Raw genomic sequence first — 26,471 nt, forward strand, 5'->3', positions numbered from 1 at the left:
AACATGGAGGGAAGGCACAAGAAAATATGGAGATTGTGGAGGAAACGCTCTATCTAGATGTAAGGCCGAAAAATGAGGTGTGTGGAATTGGGGGGGGGGGGCACGCTCATGAGGCAGGATACTAATTTTTTTTGCTTCTTCAAACTTCTAGATAGAGAATGTGGCAGCAGTCAACTCAGAGAGGCCTGACTCCTGTCACTGCCCATACTGTGGGGGTCTAGCCCACTTTCAAGATTCAGGCGATGAAAGGGATGATGAGGAAAATTCCCTAGCAGATGCTGAGCACGGTACCACCGGTGATTCTGGAGCGAACATGGAGGATACCTCTGGAGATTCTGGAGCAGACATGGAGCATGAAGCCGTGGAAAAGGCGAGGGAACCCCCAGTTTATGAAGCGCAAACACCTGAGCCACCAATGGAGGATGATTCCATCAAGAGAGAAGAAGAGGTGTTGGAAGAACCAGTGTGTGCCAAATATCACCTCGAGATGGTAAGTAGCAGGGGATGTGAGAAAGATCACGGTGATGTGAGGGAGCAGAAAACACAAAGCTGTTTTATCTCTTGCAGCTAGATTGTGATTTGGATTGGAGGGTATTTTCAAAAGCAGTGCAATTGGCGCATCAGAGGGTTATTTCCAGCTGCTGTTCATATTGTGAAGAAATAGCTTGGTATCAGGAGGACAGTTGGGTGAGAACAGACGTGAAACGTCAGCATCCCCCCGCGAGCGAGGCAAACCAAATGTTAAGGAATTAGAGATAGGCTGTGAGGCATTCGCGAAATTCTTTGCAGACAAAGTCCAATCGCTCCGCTGTGACTGCCCTGCCATATTAGATACAGTATGTGAACTTGAGGCCCCGTGCCTGTCTTCTGGTTTGATCCTGGACCGTTTCAACCCGCTTGACCTAGAGGAGGTTGACAGGATCCTCTCTACTGCATGCCCAACAACTTGTGATCTGGACCCGTGCCCCTCCTGGCTAATTAAAGCTTGCCAGGAGGAGCTGAGATGTCCTATACGGGACATCATAAATAGATCTCTTTTGGAGGGTTCTTTTCCAAACCCTCTGAAAGAGGCAGTGGTCCGCCCCCTCCTGAAAAAAGCTACATCAGACCCGGCCGATTTGGATCACTACCGGCCAGTCTCAAACTTGCCCTTTTTGGGCAAGGTTATAGAGAGGGCTGTGGCGTTGCAGTTACAGAGCTTCCTGGATGACGCTTCCACTTTGGATCCATTCCAGTCCGGCTTCCGCCCGGGCCATGGGACAGAGACGGTTCTGGTCACCCTCATGGATGATCTCCGGCGACACCTGGACCGAGGCGGTATGGCAGTATTGCTGTTGTTAGACCTTTCGGCCGCGTTCGATATGGTCAACCACCGGCTGCTGGCCTGCTGCCTCACCGACGCAGGGATTCAGGGGCTAGCCTTGCAATGGCTTTCCTCTTTCCTGAAGGGTCGGGGACAAAGGGTGGCAATTGGGGGGGAGCTGTCCCAGAGACACTCACTCAACTGTGGGGTGCCTCAGGGAGCAGTTCTCTCCCCGATGTTATTTAACATCTACATGCGCCCCCTTGCCCAGATTGCCCGGAGATATGGGCTGGGTTGTCACCAGTACGCGGATGACACCCAGCTCTATCTATTGATGGACGGCCGGGCTGCCGATGTTCCTATAAACCTGGACCGGGCGCTGCAAGCCGTGGCAGACTGGATCAGGTCGAGTGGGCTGAAACTGAATCCAGCAAAGACAGAGGTCCTTTGTCTAGGGCGTGGTGGTCCGGAGGGAGGGATCTCCCTTCCAGCTTTTGACGGTGCGTCACTGATACCAGTGCGCAGGGTCAGAGCTTGGGAGTGCTACTGGAGTCTTCCTTGACAATGGAGGCCCATATAGCAGCCACTGCCAAATCCGCCTTTTTCCACCTTAGGCGGGCGAGACAGTTGGCTCCCTTCCTGGAGCGCAATGACCTGGCAACAGTGATCCATGCAACGGTCACCTCGAGGCTAGACTACTGTAATGCCCTCTACATGGGGCTGCCCCTGTGCCGAACCCGGAAGCTGCAGCTAGTGCAGAATGCAGCAGCCAAACTGCTATTGGGCCTACCTTGGTGGGAACATGTGCGGGCTGGGCTGCGGGAACTGCATTGGCTGCCAGTTATTTACCGAGTTCGTTACAAGGTGCTGGTTATTACCTTTATAATAATAATAATAATAATATTTTATTTTTATATCCCGCCCTCCCCGCCAGGCGGGCTCAGGGCGGCTAACAGACATGGGAGTCCCATGATTCACATAAAACAGCATAACAGACATGGGAGTCCCATGATTCACATAAAACAACATAACAGTTTAAATATCAGTTACAAATAAGTTATTTAAAATAGATAAAACATATAAAGTAGGTGCTAAAATGTTGTAATCCTGATGTACACAAGATGGCTAAGTGTGTGCTCGTTAGTTAATCAGGTTCTGTCTCGAATGCCAACTGAAAAAGAAATGTTTTGCAAGCCCTGCGGAATTGGTTCAGGTCCCGCAGGGCTCGCAGCATCTCTGGAAGGTCGTTCCACCAACGAGGGGCTATCACCGAGAAGGCCTGCTCCCTAGTAGCCTTCAACCTAACTTCTCTTGGCCCAGGGATTGTTAATAGGTTCTGGGAACCAGACCTCAGTGCTCTCCGGGGTAAAGCCCTATATGGCCGAGGACCTGTTTACCTTAGGGACCGCCTCTCTCCATATGTTCCCCAGAGAGCACTGCGATCCAGCTCACAAAACCTTCTGGAAGTACCTGGGCCAAAGGAGGCCAAACTAAAAATAACCAGAGAACAGGCCTTCTCTATAAAAGCACCCCAATGGTGGAACCAGCTGCCGGAAGAGGTGCGGGCCCTACGGGACATTAGCCAATTCCGTAGGGCGTGCAAAACCGCCCTCTTCCAGCTAGCCTTCCAAGATGAAACCTGAAATGAACACCCTCTCTCTCTCTCGGCTTGGCTTCGCGAGCGAAGATTTAAGAAGGGTGCAATAGTCCACGTTTGCTGCAGGCTCGCTGGTGGCTGACAAGACCAATGTGGGACAGGCAGGTCCGGCCACAGCGGCTGCAGGGAAAAGTCTGATTTAGGGTTGGTCCTGTAGCAGTGCGATTCTTCCTCAATCTCCTTTTGTCCTCAAGACCAGCTATGCGTGTGTTCTCAAAGGAAGAGACAGCCTGGTGGATGGTGTGCCTCCATGCTTTGCGATCTGAGGCTAGGTCAGGTGATGGTTGATGTGACAGGTGCTAAGGGATTTCTTCAAGGAGTCCTTGTACCTCTTCTTTGGTGCCCCTCTATTTCGATGGCCGGTGGAGAGTTCGCCATACAGGGCAATCTTGGGAAGGCGGTGGTTTTCCATCCTAGAAATATGCCCTGCCCAGCGCAGCTGCGTCTTCAACAGCAGTGCCTCGATGCTGGTAACCTCTGCCCGCTTGAGGACTTCAGTGTTGGTCACAAAGTCACTCCAGTGGATGTTGAGGATGGTGCGAAGGCAGCGCTGATGAAAGCGCTCAAGGAGTCGCAGGTGATGACGGTATAAAACCCACGATTCGGAGCCATAGATGAGGGTTGTCATCACAACCGCTTTGTAAACATTGATCTTTGTGCCTTTCTTCAGATGCTTGTTGCTCCACACTCTTTTGTGCAGTCGGCCAAATGCACGGTTTGCCTTTGCCAGCCTGTTGTCAATCTCCTTGTCGATCTTGGCATCTGAGGAGATGATGCACCCCAGGTAGCTGAACTGCTGGACTGTCTTCAGAACTGATTCACCCACAGTGATGCAGGGAGGGTGATAATCTTCCTGGGGTGCAGGCTGGTGGAGAACTTCTGTCTTCTTCAGACTAACTTCTAGGCCGAATAGCTTGGCAGCCTCTGCAAAGCAGGACGTCATATGCTGCAGAGCTGATACCGAGTGGGAGACAAGTGCAGCATCGTCAGCAAACAGTAGCTCTCGGATGAGTTTTTCCATTGTCTTGGAGTGTGCCTTTAGTCGCCTCAGGTTGAACAGGCTGCCATCGGTGCGATAGCGGATGTAGACACCATCGTCCTCATCTAGATCTACTGCAGCTTTTTGAAGCATCATGCTAAAGAAGATCGTAAAGAGAGTTGGCGCGAGAACGCAGCCTTGCTTTACACCTGTGCCTATTGGGAAGGGCTCCGAGAGGTCGTTACAGTGTCTGACTTGGCCTCGCTGGTCTTCGTGTAGCTGGATGATCATGCTGAGGAACCTTGGGGGACATCCTAAACGTTCCAAGATTTGCCACAGGCCTTTCCTGCTAACGGTATTGAAAGCTTTGGTAAGGTCGACAAAAGTCACATACAGACCCTTGTTCTGTTCCCTGCATTTCTCTTGGAGCTGCCTGAGAACAAATACCATGTCGGTGGTGCTCCTGTTAGCTCTGAAGCCGCACTGGCTCTCTGGGAGGAGTTCTTCTGCAATGAACACCATGCCATCATTAACATCAACAATTGAGTTAGCAATAAGATAAGATTATTTTAGATTGATTTTAGATTTTTATATTATGTAAATTTAATGGTAATTTTAAATGGTACTGAATGTATAATTGTTTTATTGTTTAACATGGCTTTTGCCACACTCTGTAAGCCGCCCTGAGCCTGCCTCGGTGGGGAGGGCGGGGTATAAATAAAAATTTATTATTATTATTTATATCCGGATGTAAGGTTTTTTTTATTTTAAAGGGTGGGATGCGGATGTCTAGAAGGGAAATAGAAAGACTTGGATACTTTTTTTTCCCCTGACAAGATAGGGAAAACTCTCTCGTATTCGGAGGTGGCGGATGTCTTCCCTGTGAAGGCGGAACCAAGTTGCTGCTGGGGATGCAGGACCGTATATAACGTTCAAAATGAAAAGGAGGATCATGAGAAAGGAGGAGTAAAGGAGCCATCATCTTCTGAAGCGCAAACACCAGAGTCTCCAAAGGAGGTTGATTCCCTCATGGGGGAAGAAGAGGTTGCAAAGAAGGAAAAACATGCAGATTAGAATTGAGAATGTCCCAACCACCTGTAGATGAAAAAACACATATGTCTGTTTGTATATATAAGACACGTATCCTGAAATAGATAGTAAGAACTGTATTTTTTTCAGTATGGTGGGGAAAATAGCACACTTGTTTTTGTTTTCTCACATTGATAAAGAGGATGTATTGGTGTGATATTGATCAAACGGCAAATGCCATCTGTGGGAAGGAAACAGATTATTTCTGCTACACATTCTGTACATACATACGTGTCTAATCCTTGTGAATCACAATACGACAAAGATGTATGCCGTGTATTTCTTACACTGCCCCAGCAGGATTTCCTGGCAATCCTCCTTCCCACCTATTCAACACCAAAGTGGAAGGCATTCGTGGGTCGGGATGCAAATTGCTGTTAATTTAAAAAGCTATGCTTTGTATATTCTCGCTTTAATAAAATACTTTTCTATTAGATATGATGGCGTATAGAACCATTTTTTGGATCCGGTATGAAACACATGGCGTACTCGACTGAAATAAGATTGGAATTCCCTGCATAAAAATCCAAACACACATCATTACATGGGTTGCATCGCACGGTCATCTAACATATTTAGCATAATGTCTCAGTTCTCTACAATGGAACTAACAAAACATACAAACCTAGGATATTGAACAATCTTTGTTCCCGTTTGTTTTGATGCCAAGGTGGGTTGTGCTTCATTTTAAGCATTCTGGCCTAGACACCAGTTTAAGCAACATTTTTAAAATTGTAAAAATATAGAACGGACTCATCATGGGTACTTGTTCATAGTTTCATCGAGATGGTTCATAGTTTCAAGTTCACAATGTACGTTTAGCACACAGCCAAGAGGAAAGCTAATCCTGCTAGGACAAATCTGGCAGTCGCTATGATAGTGTTGCTTTTGGTATCATACCGGTTGATTGAATCAGAACCGTGTTTGTTGAAGTAGCGGTAGAACCTGTCCCAGCCACCGTGCACCTCCAGTCACTCACGCTTCTCCACAGACAGATAGATGACCAAGGCCTCTGTCAGGCTGCTGATCTCTTCATGGGCCCTCCGCTCAGCTCAGCTAGCGCTGTTGCCAAGGTGCTGGTGGACACAAACAGCGCCACTACTCGGCCCCAGTTAAGCCCGCCATCAGATTCCAGCTGCGCCGCCACACGGCTCAAGTGGGCGGCTGCCCTACCGGGCTCTGGCAAGATTGCTGTATAGCAAATCCAGTGAAAGAATGTCTACTCACGGCTCTCCAGCTTGTCAGCCACTCTCCACAGGGTCTTGGTCGTGTGGCTGTGAGACAGTAACGAACCACTCAATATGAAGCCTGCTACACCAGTGGCTGACCCTCCTTTCCCCCTTAGGAAACAGCCGGCATTCCTTGGGGGGGGCAGATCCCTAGCCGCCCCCTCAGGGACTGTTGCGTCACTCCCTCATGAGGAAATATACCGCGTTCGTTTTTGTGTGTGCGCGGGGCAGCTGTCACTTTGGAATGCGGCTTGATGATGATAGGGTACCCTTATCTACTACTGATATCTAAAAATTCCATAAAGATGGATGTTTAACTTAATTAAAGGTTACTAGAAAAAACATGAATTCTAAGGTTGCCAACTTCCGGGTGGCATCTGGAGCTCTCCCACTACTACAGCTAATCTCCAGATGACAAAGATCGATCTCCCTGCAGAAAATGGCTGCTTTGGAGGGTGGGCTCTATGCTATCATACCCTGCTGAGGTCCCTCTCCTCCCCAAACTCCACTGTCCCCAAACTCCACCTCCAAAATATCCAGGTATTTCCCCAACCTTGAGCTGGCAACCCTAACAAATTGTAAATAATAACACATTCAGCTTTCTGCCCTCTCTTTATTTCTTGAATGTATTATAAGAGTTATCGTTATCAGTACTTAGGACCATTACTACCTGAAACACATAAATATTATAAATTAGGGAGAAAACCGCATCTCAGTAATACAGGATCCGTCTTACAAAAATATGTAGTTTTAGTGTAATTTCGTTTCTTTGCCTTCATTCTCATGTTCAGCTCGTTGCTAGCTGAGTAGCTGTACTGGAAACACAGATATTTCCCTGAAGTACATTTAAATTGTACGAGCACATACTGGCTGAAAGGGTTTATCACTTTTCTCATGAGGGGAAGTGATCAACCAAAGCCTCTAAACTGCACTATGCCCTGCTTACAGGCCAGCTTTTTTCAGTTTATTACACACTTCAGTAAATAGCACAGCACATTAGCTAATGGAGCAAGTATGACCAATAGTTTCAGCTATTCCTGGCAAATGTCTAACAAAAGTTATCTAGAGATTAGTAGAATAAAAATTCTAAAGTCAGAAACAAATGCTGACAAACCATGATAGGATTTAGGTCAAGAAACAGCAACGTTGAATCTCTTTCTATAGAAATAATTCATCTATGTACTGATGCTTCTTTAGTATTAATAAATTAAAGACACATTTTGAAAGAACAAATGAAAAGAAAAAATAACAGCCACCTTTTCCTGGCCATTGGAGAAAATATTCCCTAAAGAATAGGAGCAGACAAAGTGAGATGCTATGGGATAGAGATCCTTGATGTACTGAGAAACCCTATTTCTTGAAGTATCCAGGGACAGCTTTTGCAGTACCTAGAAATTGTGGGGGATGAGTACTTAGGGGTTGCCAGGTCCCCCTTGGCCACCAGAAGCAGAGGGGGTGGGGTAGCCAGATCCTGTTTGGGAAACTCCAGAAGATTTGAAGATGGAGCCTGGGGAGGACAGAGACCTCCATAGGGTACAATGCCATAGAGTCCATCCTCCAAAGCATCCATTTTCTCCAGGGGAACTCTGTTGTCTGGAGATGGGCTGTAATTCCAGGGAATTGCAGGTCTCACCTGAAGTCTGGCACCCTCAATAAAGCAGTCCACTACAGGCCATAGAGAAAGCAGACAAAAGTAAAAAATTAGTGAGCACCACAAGAGTTAAGGTGGATAGTGTAACAGTCAGAGCTCTGTGTCCCTGCTCCTTAGAGTTGCCCAATTCAAGAAATATTTGGGGACTTTGGGGGTGGACCCCGGAAATTATGGGGGTGGAGCCAGGAGCTAGGATGTGGCAAGCATAATTGAACTTCAAAGGGAATTCTGGCCATCACATTTAAAGGGACAGCACACCTTTAGAATGCCTTCCCTCCATTGGAAATAATGAGGGATAAGGGCACCTTCTTTTGGGGCTCAAAGAATTGGACCCCCTGGTCCAATCCTTTTGTAACTTGGAGGATATTTTGGGAAGAGGCACTGGATGCTATGCTACAAATTTAATGTCTCTACCTCAAAAAACAGTCCCCCACAGAACGCCATATACCCGCAGATCAATTCTCCATTATACCCTATGGGAATCTGTCTCAATAGGGAATAATGAAGTGTCAGCAGACATTTCCCTCCCCCCCCCTTTCTGATGACCATGAAGTGGGGGGAGGGCCTTCAAATCGGGGGATCCCCTGCCCCCACCTGGAGACTGGCAACCCTAGTGAAGGGCATTCTGGACTACGGAGAAGAGGACAGGTGGGAAAGTAATACTCCATGTTGTTAGTGTTTAAGGTGTGACAACTGTCCCAGAATTACAAATATTCTCCAGACTATGGAGAGAAGTTCCCCTAAAAAAAAAGTCTGCTTTGGAGTGTGGACTCTATGGCATTATGCCCTACTGAGGTACTTCCCCTCCCCAAATCCTTTCCCCCAGGCTACCCCCTCAGATCTCCAGGAAGTTTCCAGCCCAAAGATGGCAACCTGCTAATGTGCCACTAGAATTCTGTTTTGTAAATTTTGACAGGAGGTAACCAGAGGGTTGAATCTGATGGCTCCACTTGTCTGATGGCAGTTTTTTACCAGTGGATGAGGCGCTACTATTGGGGGGAAGGGGAAGAGTTGTTTGAGTATTTCCAATGATCTGTTGTAGCTTTGACAGAAGAAATGTCTTTAAAATAGAGGGGGAAAGCTCTAATTAGCTTCTGATTTAAGCCTCTACACTTGATCAATGTGCAGTCGTTTGACAGATGTGCTAAGCAACAAACAGTCCTTCTGCCTTCTCATAAACATTCATTGTGTAAAGACTTTCATATCAGGTATGAAAAAAGAGCCTTCGTACTTTGGAAGGTACATAAAAAATTAAAGACCTCCAGGCTTTGAGGAGGCCTACAGATGCCACATATTTCCAAATAAAATGATAAAAAGAATTAATCTAAAAGAGAATGAGCTATGAGGATTAGAAATTAAGTTGATAAGAGTTTTGAGAAAGTAAAGAGATGAAGTGAGATGGTTACTAATGAAATATAAATAAGCATCTGTCTGCCAGTGTTATGCTTTGCTAGCTAAGCTCTGCAACAATGTTCTTTCTTTAAAATTGTTTCCTGACACTTAGAACTGACAAAGGGTGCTAAATTGTATGAATTAATTTGCTACTATCCATTGTACCATTTATTAAAATGCAAAACAAAATTAACATCCACTTGCATCCTATATGTCAAAACCAGAAAGAGAGAGAAGAGAATGGCGGAGTAAGCGGGCTCTTGTTAAGTCGTTGTTGTGAGAAGTTTGGAACTGTGTCAGAGTAATTTTTTTTGTTTGGATTTTGCATTGTGTTGTTTATTTAGGAAACCTCAGTTCAGAAACAGCATCTGTTTTTCCATGCAGTCTTGTCTCTTTTTTAGCCAGCTGGGTTGACTGCCTTGATGAAGCTTTTCAAATGATCAAATGGCTAAAATTAAAACATATTCTGCAAGATTATTTTCCATTGTTCTTCACCACATGTTCACTGAATAAAATACTTCATAATTGTGTGACTTTCTGTTATCAAGCTGCAGTTCCTGTCAATTTTGTTATCGCAAATTTAGTGAGCACCAAGGAAAAGAGTGGGTGGATAAGCAAGAATTTAGTCCCAGACCCAGACAGTCTCAAGAAGCATTTATTCACTCTTCTACACATTTGCTTATCACTCAAAATGTTAGCCTTTTATACTTTTTTAAAAACTCCCATCATAACATTTATTCAAGCTTCTACTTTCAACATTACAGGATATTTAAAAATGTCAAATAAATTCTAACTAAAATATAATAAGAACAGGATAAGAACTGATCCCATTAGGATAGATTAATGGTAGTTATTTGGGAATGGCTTAATATCCTAGGGCCTTTTAAACTTTTAAAAAATTGTTTGCCCATTATATAAGAAAAACATCCAGAAGTTTTTTGGGAAGAGAAAGATGGTTCCTTTTTTAATTGTCCTATTTTACATTATTAAACATATAATTAGGGACTCTCAGCCACTTGTTGCATGCCATTAGGTTTTCATATATGTTACAGAGAACAATTCACAACCCACATGAGCAGTCAGTCATATTTTGTGTTCTTTGGGCAAAACCAAAGAAAAAGTCTACAGCTACAAAAGGATTTGTCAAGGATTTTGTTAATGTCAAGCATTAACAAAATCTCCCAAATGATCACACCATGATGTAGTTATTTTGTTACTGGAAGCCCTATCCTAAGGGAAACCCCAAATTTCTGTCTCCAGTTGCTATGTCCAATATTTTTAAAAAGAGGTTGACACCAGATGAGAATCAAATTGTATGAGCTTACTAGACAATACTTGCTGAAACAGCTGTTTTTTCTACAAGATCACCTCATAAAACTGTGAGTGTCCCTTATAGAAATTACTTTAAAACAGCAACATTAACATTCCTTCTCTCTGCACCGGCATTTCATTCAGCCAGGGCAATACCGTCAAATATTAAGTACTTAGCCTTGCATTGCCAATGTTACTTGCTAAAAACAGAAATCTTTGCAAGCAAAAAAAAATGAAACATGCAAGACTGAAGGGAACTTACAAGTTGATAAAGCAGAAGTAAAACAAAATAAAATGGGGGCACAGTTTCAGCTCCTAAGATATAGGAAGGCTACAATTGTATACACACTTACCTACAAATAAACCCACTGAATAAAATAAAGTGCACATGCATGGCAAAATCATCTATTTTAAAAATGTACAAAAAGACATATATAAATTGTATACACCTTAACAGGATGAGGGGATTTCCTACAAAACAGCATTTTCTACAAAGCATTCAGGTACATATAAACTAGTTTCCATGTCTCAGTGCAGTCCTTAATGTTTTGTTCCTAATGATGCTGGGTCTCTTTTTCTCAAACTGTCTTCTGGGACAAGCATTTATGTGGAAAGGTAAACCTGTTTTGAAGGTGACTAGAAACTAGGATATGAAGTCTTTCTCCATGAACAGACTTAATGATATCACTGGGGCTACTTGTGAATAAATTATACAAGGCTATAACCCTAGACACTGCCTGGATTAATTTCAGTACAAACTGTCATGTACCCTCAACAACTGTACTCTCCAAGATAAAAGTTTATTCCCATTTTTTCCTTGTCCCATTAGAGTTTGTTGATTCCTGTCTCACCCTTTCTACAGTCTCTCCATTAATAATTTGAAATCCTCTTGTCACTCTTCAGTTAGAAATCGTTACACTTCAAATAGAATTAGCAATATGCATAGTAAACACATTTAAAGTCTTTGAAATTATAGATTTACAGTTCAGTTCTAAGCTTCAAAACTTTAAGCGACTAACAAGAGAAAGAAGTGAGCTCTTCATAACCCTTCATCAATGTGGTAGATGGATATCCTAGCAAATATATTTATCAACTAGATCTCTCTGGAGATTTCCCCCCCGAATGACTGGAGAATGTGTTATAAATTCATCATACACAGCTTGCTCTCCATCCAAAGAGTAAGGGAAGTATTGAGTCAATTTGTTTGTACATATCTTCAAAAGTGTAATTGTGTCTACGTAGGTAGTATAAACCAGAATTCAGTTACTATTATAGTTAAATTTATTAGGCCAGGAGTCAGCATAGGAACCATCTAAACCATAGTCTATTGGCTTATAACAGATTTACAATTTTCCTTGGTAGATCTGTAATTGACAGCCATAAAGGGGTCATGTTCTACTTTTTCCCTTTATGAAAACAATTTATTTGCATTTGGTGGCTTACACTAAATCTTAGTAAAAAGACAAGATTTCCCATTTGCTCTCAGCAGGGGAGCTATTGCTATTCAGTGTAAAAGATTTTAGCCATCTGCCTATCAAGCAACAATTACGTGAGTGTTCAACTAAATCCCCACCATTACAAGGTATTCTTTTTAAAGGATATGTTGGGCACCAAGTCCATCCCATAACTGACAATTTAACTAAATGTATGCTAATATCAATTTGGTTAAAAAAAAGTTAAAATAGATTTGGACATTCCTTCAACAATGTGGACTTGGACACTTGGACAGACAGAACGTCTAACCTGAGATAAACTGTTCAATACAGGCTAAGGCAAAGAAGTCACAAGCTGTAGTTTGCTTAAACCAAGATTTGTGTCACAGTGCCCGGCTCCTGGGGGTCGGCTTGGGAGGGAGACAAGGGCTCCAGCTTCAGGGTGTGATTTCTCTGCTACCTGGTCTGCTCTGCCTCAGAATAAGGCCGAGAGGTGGACGTTTGCAACACCTTAGCCCCCCCCCCCCTCCAGTCCTCCTGTGTTTAGCCATCTTTTATCTCTCGGGGTAAGACACGAGCTGTTCCTCCACATCAGACTTTCTCCAGTAGAGTTAAATCCCCCACCCCTCTCCCTCCACCCTTGCCTTCCTCCAATCCCAGCAGGAAATTTGGGTGTGTTGGGGTTGAGTCCAGTGGTGAAATGGGGGGGAATGGATGTGGACTTGTTGGAGGTAATGCCCTGAGTGGAGAGGCACTACTCCCACGGAAGCCAGATGGGGGGTGCCTGCACTTTAAAGTTGAAGTGGGACAGTTGTTGCCTTCTCCTGAACTGTCGGCCTCTCTGTGCTTGATAGTGGGAGGGTTGCCAGGTGAGTCTGCGAGGCGGGGCGGGAGCTCCGCCACTGGAAACACAGCCTTTGTTTACTTTGCTTGATACAGCTAATCCCAGTTTTGTGTGAAAGATCCTGGTTTGTTTGCTTTTTACCTCTTCTCACTTCCCAACAGGGAGGGCATTTCCCTTATACCACTGTCCTTATAACCACATTGGCCACAACCACACAATTATCATAACCACCACAATTAGTACCAACTGTAGTTAACTAGCTAAAACTAGCTGGAACCCTGGATTGGTGCCAACCAGTAAACCCTGCTTTACTGTACTACCTGTATTCAAACACTAAATAATTCAAATAGTTTGCAAACAATGTCCTTCAGTCCCATACTGAGCTCACAACACTCACAGAAACATAACATTTTAAAATATTTAAATTACTGCATAAAATTATCCAGCAGAAACTCATTTGCATATTAGGCCACTCCCCTGATGTCAAGCCAGCTGGAACTGCATTCCTGTGCGTTCCTGCTAAAAAAAAAAACGCCCTGAAATTATCCATGGTGCTGTTAAACTGTCAGTTAACTCAAAGGCCTTCTCAAAAGTCTTTGACTTTCATATGGACATATGATGTTGCCTTATACTGAATCAGACCCTGGTCCATCAAAGTCAGTATTGTCTTCTCAGACTGGCAGCAGCTCTCCAAGGTCTCAAGCTGAGGATTTTCACACCTATTTGCCTGGACCCTTTTTAGTTGGAGATGCCAGGGACTGAACCTGGGACCTTCTGCTTCCCAAGCAGATGCTCTACCACTGAGCCACCATCCCTCCTCCAGACCTGCGAAGATGGTGCCACAGCCTCACTTCTTTAGGCAAAGAAGTCCATAACCTGCGGAAAGCAGCTGAAAAGGCTGTCCCAAAAGTCTCCTCCAATATACTAGGACAGATAAGAGTATGCCTTTCCACTTCCTGAAGCAAATACATATTTGCTGCAACAGCAATGTATGTGTTTTTCCCTGGTTGCTGTTAGGGGCAAGTGATAGAGTTGCCAGATCCCAGGTGGGAGTGAAGGATCACCTGATTTTGAGGGTTTCTGTTTGCTGCCAGTCAGCTGGCTGGTGGGGAAAGCCCCACCACCAACAGCCACAAGCCCATGGAGTTTCGCCCAAAAAACCAGAGTGTTGCCACTCAACATACCCAATGAACATATATGGACATATGAAGCTGCCTTATACCGAATCAGACCTTTGGTCCATCAAAGTCAGTATTGTCTTCTCAGACTGGCAGCGGCTCTCCAGGGTCTCAAGCTGAGGTTTTTCACACCTATTTGCCTGGACCCTTTTTTGGAGATGCCAGGGATTGAACCTGGGACCTTCTGCTTCCCAAGCAGATGCTCTACCACTGAGCCACCGTCCCTCCCCATTGTCCAGTGTGAGGACATTGCTTCTGCATGACATCATCACATTGGGGACATCAAATGTGGTGACATCACCCCACCCTGCACACTCCTGGAGAACTCCTGCCCCACCCCCTTCCAGCACCAGGTAAGGAACTGGCAACCCTAGCAAGTGAACTTCTACATTCTGTGGAACCAATTTCACATCCTCGTTGCTATTCTGAACCCATTTGGCTTTTTGCCCATGTATACTCTACAGCTCCACAGATCATTTCCCCAGTAGTCAAACAAAAGGGGAACAAAGGGAAAAATCTGTATCTGTTGCACTGGTGGACAGCTTGCTACAAATCTATGTTTCCAAATCCCAGTTTATGTTTTACAGTTACAACTGATCACCAGACTACAGAGACTACAGAGATCAGTTCTTCTGGAGCAAATGGCAGCTTTGGATGCTGGCATCATGCCTCTGAGGGTCTTCCCTTCCCTAAACCCTGGCCACTTCAGGCTTCACCCACCAAATCTCCAGGAATTTCCCAACCTAGATTTGGCAGCCCTAGTGCAGGATAGGGCTGTCACGTTCCTGCTGAGGATAGAGCATTCCTAGCCCTCTGCCACTCCTACAGCCAGCAGGAGAAAAATATTGTGTTAAAAAAAAAAACCTATTGTCAACAGTGTGATATCACTTCTGGAGACAACCCAGTAGTGATATCTGTTTACTCTAGGAATAATCAGAAATTCTATGGTTTTCTACAGAATTTCTGGGGAAACTTCAGAGTTTCTTCAGAGTTTTGGGGGAAAGCCGACAGGAGATGAAATGTCTCTGGTTCGGGAGGACTCGTCTCAAAGAGATGAAGGGTTAGCTGCTATTTTTCTACCGGGTAACGGATCAGAGTTGTCCACTGTGATGGTGACAAGCAGTATGGACTGTCTGCCAGAGTCTCGAGGCGGCAGGAGGAAGGTGGCGGGCCTAGCTTGCCTGGGAAATTATAGATGTTTGTATGCAAATGCTAGAAGTGTTCGAAGTAAAATTGGTGAATTGGAATGCTTAGTGTTGGGAGAAAACATAGACATTGTGGGAATTTCAGAAACTTGGTGGAATGAGGAGAATCAGTGGGACACGGTGATTCCTGGATATAAGTTATATCGGAAGGATAGGGAGGGAAGGGTTGGAGGTGGGGTGGCTCTGTATGTCAGAGAGGATATACAATCCAGTAAGACTGAGGTCAGAGAATTAGATTCCCTTTTAGAAATGCTTTGGGTTGAAATAGAGGGCCCAAAAGGAAATTTAACTATGGGAGTTTGTTATCGCCCACCAAATCAAAAGAGAGAGGACGATTATAATATGATGGAAGGCTTAAAGATAGTGGCTAAACGTAAAAACTGTGTCATAATAGGTGATTTTAACTACCCGCAGATTGATTGGGTCAATATGTGTTCTGGTCGAGAGAAAGCGATTGAGTTTCTTGATGCTCTCAATGACTGTGCTATGGAGCAGATGGTCTCAGAACTTACCAGGGGTGGAGCGATCCTGGATTTGGTCCTAAGTAATGCCCAAGACTTGGTGAGAGATGTAAAAGTGATTGCGCCGCTTGAGAGCAGTGACCATAATGTTATTGATTTCGTTTGTATAAATAGGGAGTTGCCCAAAAAGACTGCCACGACCATGTTTAACTTTAAAAGGGGTAAATTCTCTGAGATGAGGAGGCATGTGAGGAGGAAACTGAAAGGAAAGGTAAATACGGTCAAAACCCTTGGGGAAGCTTGGAGACTATTTAAAACTATAATCCTAGAAGCTCAGATAAAATACATACCACAAGTTAGGAAAGGCACAAACAGGCATAAGAAAAGGCCTGCATGGTTAACAAACGAAGTAATGGAAGCTGTAAAAGGTAAGAAGGACTCCTTTAAGCGGTGGAAAACCAGTTCAAGTGAGATTAGTAAAAGGGAACACAGGTTCTGGCAAATCAAATGCAAGACTGTGATCAGGCAGGCAAAAAGGGACTATGAGGAGCATATTGCAAAAAACATAAAGACAAACAATAAAAATTTCTTCAAATATATTAGAAGTAGGAAACCAGCCAGGGAGGCAGTGGGGCCCTTGGATGACCATGGGGTAAAAGGATTACTGAAGGGGGATAGGGAAATGGCTGAGAAGCTGAATGCATTTTTTGCCTCCATCTTCACTGCGGAAGATGAGAACTTTTTGCCCTCCCCAGAACCACTAATTTTGGAAGGGGTGTTAAAAGACCTGAGTCAGATTGAGGTTACAAAAGAGGAGGTCCTACAACTGATAGACAAATTAAAAAATTAATAAGTCACCGGGTCCGGATGGCATACATCCGAGAGTTCTGAAAGAACTCAAAGTTGAACTTGTGGATCTTTTGACAAAAATCTGTAATCTTTCATTGAGATCTGCCTCCGTTCCTGAGGACTGGAAGGTAGCAAATGTCACCCCCCCCTCTTTATAAAGGGTTCCAGAGGAGATCCGGGAAATTACAGGCCAGTCAGTCTGACTTCAATACCGGGAAAGTTGGTAGAAAGCATTATCAAGGAAAGAATGAGTAGGCACATTGATGAACACAGGTTATTGAGGAAGACTCAGCATGGGTTCTGTAAGGGAAGATCTTGCCTCACTAACCTGTTACATTTCTTTGAGGGGGTGAACAAACATGTGGACAAAGGAGGCCCGATAGATGTTGTTTACCTTGACTTCCAGAAAGCTTTTGCTAAAGTTCCTCATCAAAGGCTCCTTAGAAAGCTTGAGAGTCATAGAGTAAAAGGACAGGTCCTCTTGTGGATCAAAAACTGGCTGAGTAATAGGAAGCAGAGAGTGAGTATAAATGGGCAGTCTTTGCAATGGAGGACGGTAAGCAGTGGGGTGCCGCAGGGCTCGGTACTGGGTCCCATGCTCTTTAACTTGTTCATAAATGATTTAGAGTTGGGAGTGAGCAGTGAAGTGGCCAAGTTTGCGGATGACACTAAATTGTTCAGGGTAGTGAGAACCAGAGGATTGTGAGGAACTCCAAAGGGATCTGTTGAAGCTGGGTGAGTGGGCATCAACGTGACAGATGCGGTTTAATGTGGCCAAGTAATGCACATTGGGGCCAAGAATCCCAGCTACAAATACAAGTTGATGGGGTGTGAACTGGCAGAGACTGACCAAGAAAGAGATCTTGGGGTCGTGGTAGATAACTCACTGAAAATGTCAAGACAGGGTGCGTTTGCAATAAAAAAGGCTAACGCCATGCTGGGAATTATTAGGAAGGAAATTGAAAACAAATCAGCCAGTATCATAATGCCCCTGTATAAATCGATGGTGCGGTCTCATTTGGAGTACTGTGTGCAGTTCTGGTCGCCGCACCTCAAAAAGGATATTATAGCATTGGAGAAAGTCCAGAAAAGGGCAACTAGAATGATTAAAGGGCTGGAACACTTTCCCTATGAAGAAAGGTTGAAACGCTTGGGACTCTTTAGCTTGGAGAAACGTCGACTGCAGGGTGACATGATAGAGGTTTACAAGATAATGCATGGGATGGAGAAAGTAGAGAAAGAGGTACTTTTCTCCCTTTCTCACAATACAAGAACTCGTGGGCATTCGATGAAATTGCTGAGCAGACAGGTTAAAACGGATAAAAGGAAGTACTTCTTCGCCCAAAGGGTGATTAACATGTGAAATTCACTGCCACAGGAGGTGGTGGCAGCCACAAGCATGGCCACCTTCAAGAGGGGTTTAGATAAAAATATGGAGCAGAGGTCCATCAGTGGCTATTAGCCACAGTGTGTGTGTGTGTATATATATATATATATATATAAGTTTTTGGCCACTGTGTGACACAGAGTGTAGGACTGGATGGGCCATTGGCCTGATCCAACATGGCTTCTCTTATGTTCTTATGGTAATTCCTAGAGAGGTGTGACATGACATCACTTCTGGGTTTTCCGCAGAAGTGACAACACACTATTACCCACTGGCAGAGATGCAAACACTCAACTCCCACCAGTTGTTCAGCTATGCCTGGCAACCCTACTGTAGGAAGTCTACTTGAAGAATGGTTTGATTCACACCACTAAGTCTTGCCTTTTCACTTAAGATGCCTTAGCCATATTTTGCTTGCTGCACAATTTAAATCCAAAGTATACTCTCACTGATTTTTTTAAAAGGTACAGAACACGTTGAGAACCAGTGTCATGCAGTGGTTAGAATGCTGGACTAGGATTAGGGAGACACAGGTTCAACTCCCCACTGTCACTGAAACTTTCTGGTGACGAGTTACTGACACACTCTCATCCTAACCTACCACATAGTGTTTTTCTGAAGGTAACATAGATGAAAAGTTAATATAAGCCACTTGGAGTTTTCATTGGGGAGAAAGATGGGGTGTAAAAGAAATAAATAAAATAATAAATCATCATGTGTGTCACAGAGAGAGGAGATGAAGATTTTTTACATAGTTTTAACTGTAGTCCTTTGGTAATCTAATTAGGATATATGTGCTAAAAATTGTTTTGAGATTCATAGCTCAATATTAAGTAAGGCCCACCTAGGGTTGCCAAGTCCAATTCAAAAAACATCTGGGGACTTTGGGGGTAGAGCCAGGAGACTTTGGGGGTGGAGCCAGGAACAAGGGTGTGACAAGCATAATTGAACTCCAAGGGAGTTCTGGCCATCACATTTAAAGGGACAGCACACCTTTTTAAATGCCTTTCTTCCATAGGAAATAATTAAGGATAGGGGCACCATCTTTTGGGGCTCATAGAATTGGACCCCCTGGTCCAATCGTTTTGAAACTTGGGGGGTATTTTGGGGAGAGGCACTAGATTCTATACTAAAAATTTGGTGTCTCTACCTCAAAACATAGCCCCCCCAGAGCCCCCAATACCCATGGATCAATTCCTCATTATTCCCTATGGGAATCGTTCTCCATAGGGAAAAACAGAGTGCCCAGTAGACATTTCCTCCCCCCCCCCACGCTTCCTAAAGTGGGGGGAGGGCCTCCAAACCAGGGAATCCCCTGCCTCCTCCCTCTCTCACACACACAAATACTTACTGGGTCTTGTTCTTGCAGAACTTTACTTCATCTGAAAACGAAAGGGGCCGTTCTCCAAAGCCCTTCCTGTTTCCTGCTCAGCCTTAAAGGCACATATTTTAAAAACGGACCTGCTGGAGATCTCAAACTACATGGTGATTGTGGGGGGTAGGGCTTCCCCTGCCGGCCAGCTGGTGGGGTGGGGAGAAGCCTGTGAAAACGGGGGATCCCCCGCTGGGACCTGGGGATTGGGAAGCCTAGGCCCACCCTACTTTTGAGGAAAGTAGAAAATGCATGGTAAGTAGGGTTGCCAAATCCAATTCCAGAAATATCTGGGGACTTTGGGGGTGGAGCCAGGAGACTTTGGGGGTGAAGTCAGGAGACACTGGGGTGGAGCTAGGAGCAAGGGTGTGACAAGCACAATTGAACTCCAAAGGGAGTTCTGTCCATCACAATTAAAGGGACCTCACAACTTTTTAAATGCCTTCCTTCCACCCTCTTCTTCTCTGATTTCACCTCAGAGGCGGAGCGGGCAACGCTGCTGTGCTGCTGCCGCCTCTTCTCCGCTTCACCGTAGCTGCTCCTCCGAGATGGGCTCAGCCTGAGCTCATCTCGGAGGAGCAGCTAGAAGCAGAGAAAAGGCGGCAGCGCAGCAGCATCTCCCGCTCCGCCTCTGAGGTAAAATCAGAGAAGGGGAGGGTGGAGGTAGGCCAAGAGCACGGCGAGCCGCGAGTCCGGGTCCTAGAAGGACCCAGATTCATGGCTCGCCATGCTCCTGGCCTGCCTCCACCCTCCCCTTCTCTGATTTTACCTCAGAGGCGGAGCGGAGCGGGCCTGAGCCCATCTTGGAGGAGCAGCTACTGTGAAGCGGAGAAGAGGCGGCAGCTGCGCAGTGGCGGCGTCCGCTCCGAAATGGGGCGGCTCGCCACGCTCCTTGGCGCCGTTTCCCCCCTCCCCCCGCTTCCGTTTTTTTGGGGAGTGGGGGAAGAGGCTGGAAATCCTGGGGTCCCCCGCCAGGGCGGGAGGGTCGGGAAGCCTAATAGTAAGTAATGCCAAGTCATGAACCCCATATTTCTTTCTTGCTTGTGTGTGTTCTACCCCTTTCCCAATCATCATCACAAAAAGAAGAAGCCTTTAGAAAAAGATCTCCATGCCTTTGATAAGTATGCACACAGTGTGTGTGTTAGTGTTTACTATATACAGAGCCCAGTTCTTCTCAAGGCCTTTTGCAGAAGACATTTTTCTGAGGCAGTGTAAGTCCATTTTATGTATGCAAGTATTATACTAAGCGAAGTTGTTTTGGATCTGTGTGAACACTTGCTTTTATTATGAGCAGTCTTGTCCAAGGTAAGTGAACAGGAAGTCCTCAAAATACCATTTTATAATCATTTTTTCAGTTATCAGCTATCCTGATCCTTTTACATTGTTTATTTGTCCTATTCTGTCCCATTGCAACAAATTATACTGTGTAATCTACCATGAGTCTGTATAAGAAAGGTGGAATATAAATAACAAACAAAAATAAAATGCATAAATAAGTGGAAGTGGAAAATGCATAACTGTTAGAATCACAGGTCAGACCAAAGCTACTTTAGTCTGTTGCTTTACTTGCTAAGATCCTATATGCTGCGGCTGTTTATTACTATTTCTTATCAACATGAAATATGACAAGTATGCTAGATAGCTTTTAAAAACATCCTAAAATAGAAAACAGACCTACCATCGCTTAAAGTTGTAAATTCCAGGAAATGATACTCATAGAAAACATCTATTTTGGTTTCTACTTGGGGCCTCTTCAGTGTTGAATAGATGTTACCAGGCCGTTTTTCATCTTGTTTTTCCAACTTGTTGAGTCCACAACCCATTGCAGAAGCTGATGAAAAAATGGGAATAAAGAAAATACTGATTAGACTGAAGTGTCTTGTTTGATTCAGATCTTCACAAAAAGTTTTTAATTTTTTTGTAAGTGAACAGCATGATTAAATGGTTCAGACATTGAATAGGCTATATTTTATTTCACTTGTCAAACATAACTTTCAACTAGGATTGAATTGCAATTAATTGTAATAGTTACAGTTCCCACTCACCCAAGTGAAAGCATTCACTCCCCCCTCACCTCCAGGGCAGCTGATCTCTGCCATTTGGAGAGCAGTTGCAATTCTGAGTGATCTCCAGCCCTCACCTGGAGATTGGCAACAGTGGTTCCCCAGGAGGAAATAGCTGGTTTGGAGGGAGGAGTCTATGACATTGTACCTGTCTGAGGTACCACTGCTCCTCAAGCCCTACCATCTCCAGGCTCCATCCCTCAAATCTCCAGGAATTTCCCAACCTGGAGGTGGCAACTGCTAAGTCACACCAGCTGTCATGGGGGGCTGCTGCTGAACAGGAGCAAGCAGCCAAGCTTAGTTAAGTAATGCCAGTCAGGTAGCATCAAGTCATCCAGAGTGTGCTGCCAGGCCTAGGGTAGCCAATCTGCAGGGTGAAGCCTGAATAGCTCCTGGGATCATAACTGAACTCCAGACAACAGATCTCTCTCCCCCTGCAGAAAATAATTGCTTTGCAGGGAGGACTCTATGACACTATATTCAGCTGTGGGCTCTCAATTTACTGACAGAAGCAAATTTGGTTGCATAGCCTCTGACTAGCAGCTTCCCCAGGTTGAGGGAGGGAGGGAGAAAGGGAATGACAGGAAAGAGGTGGCTGCTATGGCCTCTGAGGAACTGCTTAGTGAATTTCCCACCAACCTGGAACTGGCAGCCCTAGTCAGGACTGGCCCAATTAGTTCTCAATGAGTCTGTTTCCCTTCCAGAGGAGAAAGGGGAGGAGCCCTCAGCCAATTGAGAGAAGGCTTTCTCTGGCTTTCCCTCCTTCTCCCTCTCTCAGCCAATTGAGGGAAGGTGTGCTTTCTCTGCTCTGCAAAGCAGTGCGACAGGTGGCTCAGCAAGTGGGAAAGTAGGAAGAGCCAGAAGCTGCCAGAACCAAGGTTGGCTGCCTTTTACTGACAGAATCATCCTGGCTGGCTACCAACAGCCACTTGGGCAGGAGAGAGTACTTTTTTTTAGGTGTGAAACAATTTTTATTAGTAACATATGGTAATAAATCTATATCTATATCTTACATTTTTAAAAATTTCTTTTATCCACCCCATATATTACTTTCCACCCCCCCTCCCCTCGTTACTTGACCCCCGCCAGTGTTATTTACTTAAAAAAAAAGAAATATTAAAGGTACCCTTAACTATTAAAACAAAAATTTATATTCTGCTTCTTTTTAAAACTTAATTATTATCAAAAATTGTTCAATGTCCTTTTATTTTCCACTCTTTTTCTATATATCTTCTAAACTTTTTCCACTCCATCTTAAAAACTTCTAAGTCATAGTCTCTTAATATTCTTGTTAGTTTGTCCATTTCACTCCATGTCATAACTTTTATAATCCAATCCCATTTCTCTGGTATTTTTTCTTGCTTCCACAACTGCGCATACAATGTCCTAGCAGCTGAAAGCAAGTACCAGATTAAAGTTCTATCTTCTTTTGGAAATTTTTCCATTTGTAATCCCAATAAGAAAGTCTTTGCAACTTTCATTACTTCATATCCCAATATCCTAGAAATTTCTTGTTGAATCATTTGCCAATACTGTTTTGCTCTTTCACAAGTCCACAACATATGGTAGAAAGAACCTTCATGCTTTTTAGATTTCCAACATCTGTCTGGCATCTTGTTATTCATCTTTGCTAATTTTTAAGAGTCATATACCATCTATACATCATCTTAAAACAGTTTTCTTTAATACTTTGACATGTTGAAAGTTTCATAGAGTTCATCCACAAATATTCCCAAGTTTCCATCTGTATTTCTTTATTTACATTAATTTCCCATTTGATCATTTGAGATTTCACTACTTCATCTTCTGTAGACCATTGTAGAAGTAATGTATATACTTTTGAAATTAATTTATCATTGTCTCCAAGCAGAATTTTTTCCATTTCTGTTTGCTCTTTCCTTATTCCTTCAGTTTTAATATCATTCTCCACCAAGCTCTTTATTTGTTGCATTTGGAACCAATCATATTTATGATTCAACCCTTCAGCAGTTTTTAGTTCTATTTTGCCACTTTGTATTTTTAATAATTGATTATATGACAACCACGTTTCTTCACCTATCTCAGCCGTTATTTTTATTACTTCAGCTGGCACTTGCATGCAAGTACTTTTGATTGATGGTTTGATGGGTCAAAGGTTGATGGAGTGCACCCCCCCAACCAATGGTAGAGCTCCGTTTTGCCAAGATGAAAGGGCTTTTATATATATAGGATACACTTGCACAAAAATGGTTAAAATTAACCAGAGTTATCCTTGTAACCATGACTTGAAGTTCACAGGGTTAACTTAATCAACATTCATGCCAATCCTGACATAACAGCAAACAACATTTGAAACAAACTATGGAACGAAAGAAGCTGCATGCAAAAGAGGCAGGAGCAGGGCATTCAAGAGCCCACAGCTTTGCCCCAAAGAGGAAATTCCTCTGTTATATCTGTGCTAGGCATATCTAGGAGGAAAAGGTTAGGATAATCAGGGTAAGCAGCAGGAAAGCAGTTATTTAGATCAGAACAAAACTAGTAACAAAATCAGGGAACACTCATAACGTGCTAAATATTTTCAGCATCAATAATCTGTATAAATATTGCATAGTATACAATTCAACATTTTGAATCTTATGGATTTTTTTAAACTTAAAGAACACAGAATGTTTTGTTACAGTCTTATTTATATAATTAAAAACAAATACAGCATCAGCCCCAGAACATTATTGGGGCACTTGTGCACTGTACAAGTTGTCCACAGTACACTAAAACAGACATATAAGGATGTACAGCAGCACAGAACCTTTCTCAGATAAAAACAATGTATATGCTAGTAACAAAAACTTGAACAGCTAGCACAAAGGAAGGAATCAGAATTATGCCAGATCCTCTGAAATATTTTTTCTTGAAACAGTAATACAAGAGATTGGCTTGTGATAGGAAGAACATGCACTTCTTAAACCAATGGCCAAGTATTCAATGGATGCTGCTGCTCTACAAGCCACCTGTATTAATTTGCTAATTTGCATAGACATAAAACATAAAAAGCACATTACTAAATTCCAATTACCTGTTCACCTTTGTTTTGTTTTAAAGTAAATTCCAAACTATTTATGTTCTACTAAAACAGAGATATTCACTCAATGGCTCTTCTGAGCTAGGGTTGCCAAGTCCAGTTCAAGAAATATCTGGGGACTTTGGGGGCGGAGTCAGGAGACTTTGGGGGTGGAGCCAGGAGACATTGGGGTGGAGCCAGGAACAAGGGTGTGACAAGCATAATTGAACTCCAAGGGAGTTCTGGCCATCACATTTAAAGGTGATAGCACACCTTTTTAAATGTCTTTCTTCCATAGGAAATAATGAAGGATAGGGGCACCATTTGGGGGGGGCTTATAGAATTGGACCCCCTGGTCCAATCGTTTTGAAACTTGGGGGGTATTTTGGGGAGAGGGACTAGATGCTATACTAAAAATTAGGCATCTCTACCTCAAAACATAACCCCCCCCAGAGCCCCAAAACCCGCGGATCAATTCCCCATTATTCTCTATGGGAATCGTTCTCCATAGGGAATAATACAGTGCCCAGTAGACATTTCCTCCCCCCCATAAGCTATTAAATGAGTATCACTACACTAAGCTCAAGGGTTTTGTGGTAGAAAAAGCTCAGCAGGAATTCATTTGCATATTAAGTCACACACCTGATGCCAAGCCAGCCGGAACTGTGTTCCTGCGTGTTCCTGCTCAAAAAAAGCCTTAAGCTAATAATCCCATTCAAGATACGTGTAAAAATTGAGATGCGTACATTAAACATGGAGTAACAGAAGTTACATGCTAGAAATAAAAACATTTTTAAACAGCAAATATTGTAGCATATTAATACCAAGCACACCAACAGTGGGATAATTAAGTTTTTAATTTAGATTAACAAATCATTCCTCCACAAAAGTGATGAACTCGAGACTCTTAAACCATTCATATGTTCAGCTGTATGGATAATCCAATGATACAAAATCGATCTCTGACTGTATAACTGTTAGCAAAATAAAAATAAGAAATACCAACCAAGCACAAATACAGAAGGAAAAAAGCAACATTAAGATCTACAATTGAATTCTTAACATTGCCTCCTGAATGATGAAAGAGGATCACAGCAGGAACAGAAGACTGTCTTTTCCTCTTTGAGACTTCAAAATAAGATCATTCGTTTCAGTCATCAGCCATCTCTGAAATCCTCAATTTACCACCATCACCAAGACGTTTTTAAACTTAGTTTGAAGTTTTGCTAACAAAATGAGACAATTTAGAAACGGTGGTAGAATTATATATAGCTGCTGCAAACTTTCATCTTACCAAACAGCAGTAAAGAAATGCAGTGGGGCAACTGCAATAAGATGATATCCTCTCTCTGCCCATCCCTCTCCCCCTCAGTAATCTTCATTCATTTTTCCCCCAGCAGACTTAAAGTAAGGAAATGAATTTAGAGGGAAAGAAATGACCAGGGAGTACAGCAGCAGAGGGGTTGCCAAGTCCAACTCAGAAAATATCTGGGGACTTTGGGGGGTGGATGTTCCCATTTCCTAAAATAAACAAAAATGCAGTAATGCAGTTCCCTTGAATAGAATCTTCATTTTCTCATCTTCTTTTTTGCTTTCAAAGGGTTCCCCAGCAGCTGTACTTCTAATAAATGAAAGTGAACACATACACCCAAGCACACTCACAAAGCAGCCAAAATAAACACAGTTTGCATACGCACACTTCTGTGCTCTCACTGGGGCAATTTACTTATGGTTTGGGCTGATAACTATTAACCAGATACATATTCCTTCATGCTTCAGTGAGACCATGCAGTTTAATGCCTATAGGTTCCTTCTAACCACCAATATAGTGGTTCCAAGGAACCTATGGCTAAATCATTGGAATGTAGGCCCCTGTCTATTTCTGATTTATCCACATTTTTAACCCCCCCCCCCAAAAAAAAAATAACAAAAGGATTTTAGGAGTCCCTGAACCTTTGACTACAAGTCCAGATTGCAGCAGAGATAGCTCCCTCCTAACAAACATGATAGGAACCAACACAACAAAGATCA

The 26,471-nt window shown here is 43.6% G+C and overlaps 1 protein-coding gene across 1 annotated transcript in view; it reads right to left on the reverse strand.

The window, feature by feature from the left end:
- The window catches only part of RFTN1 (raftlin, lipid raft linker 1), a 144,341-nt gene extending 123,170 nt beyond the window's left edge, over positions 1 to 21,171 (reverse strand). The window contains exon 1 of the mRNA XM_060248729.1: positions 21,019 to 21,171. Within this exon, the coding sequence (XP_060104712.1) occupies positions 21,019 to 21,163 (145 nt within the window). The 5' untranslated portion in view covers positions 21,164 to 21,171. The remainder of the gene's footprint in view (positions 1 to 21,018) is intronic.
- Between the last annotated feature and the right edge of the window lie 5,300 nt (positions 21,172 to 26,471).

The sequence above is a fragment of the Heteronotia binoei genome, chromosome 10 (genome assembly GCF_032191835.1).
Source record: "Heteronotia binoei isolate CCM8104 ecotype False Entrance Well chromosome 10, APGP_CSIRO_Hbin_v1, whole genome shotgun sequence".
NCBI classification, from domain to species: domain Eukaryota; kingdom Metazoa; phylum Chordata; class Lepidosauria; order Squamata; family Gekkonidae; genus Heteronotia; species Heteronotia binoei.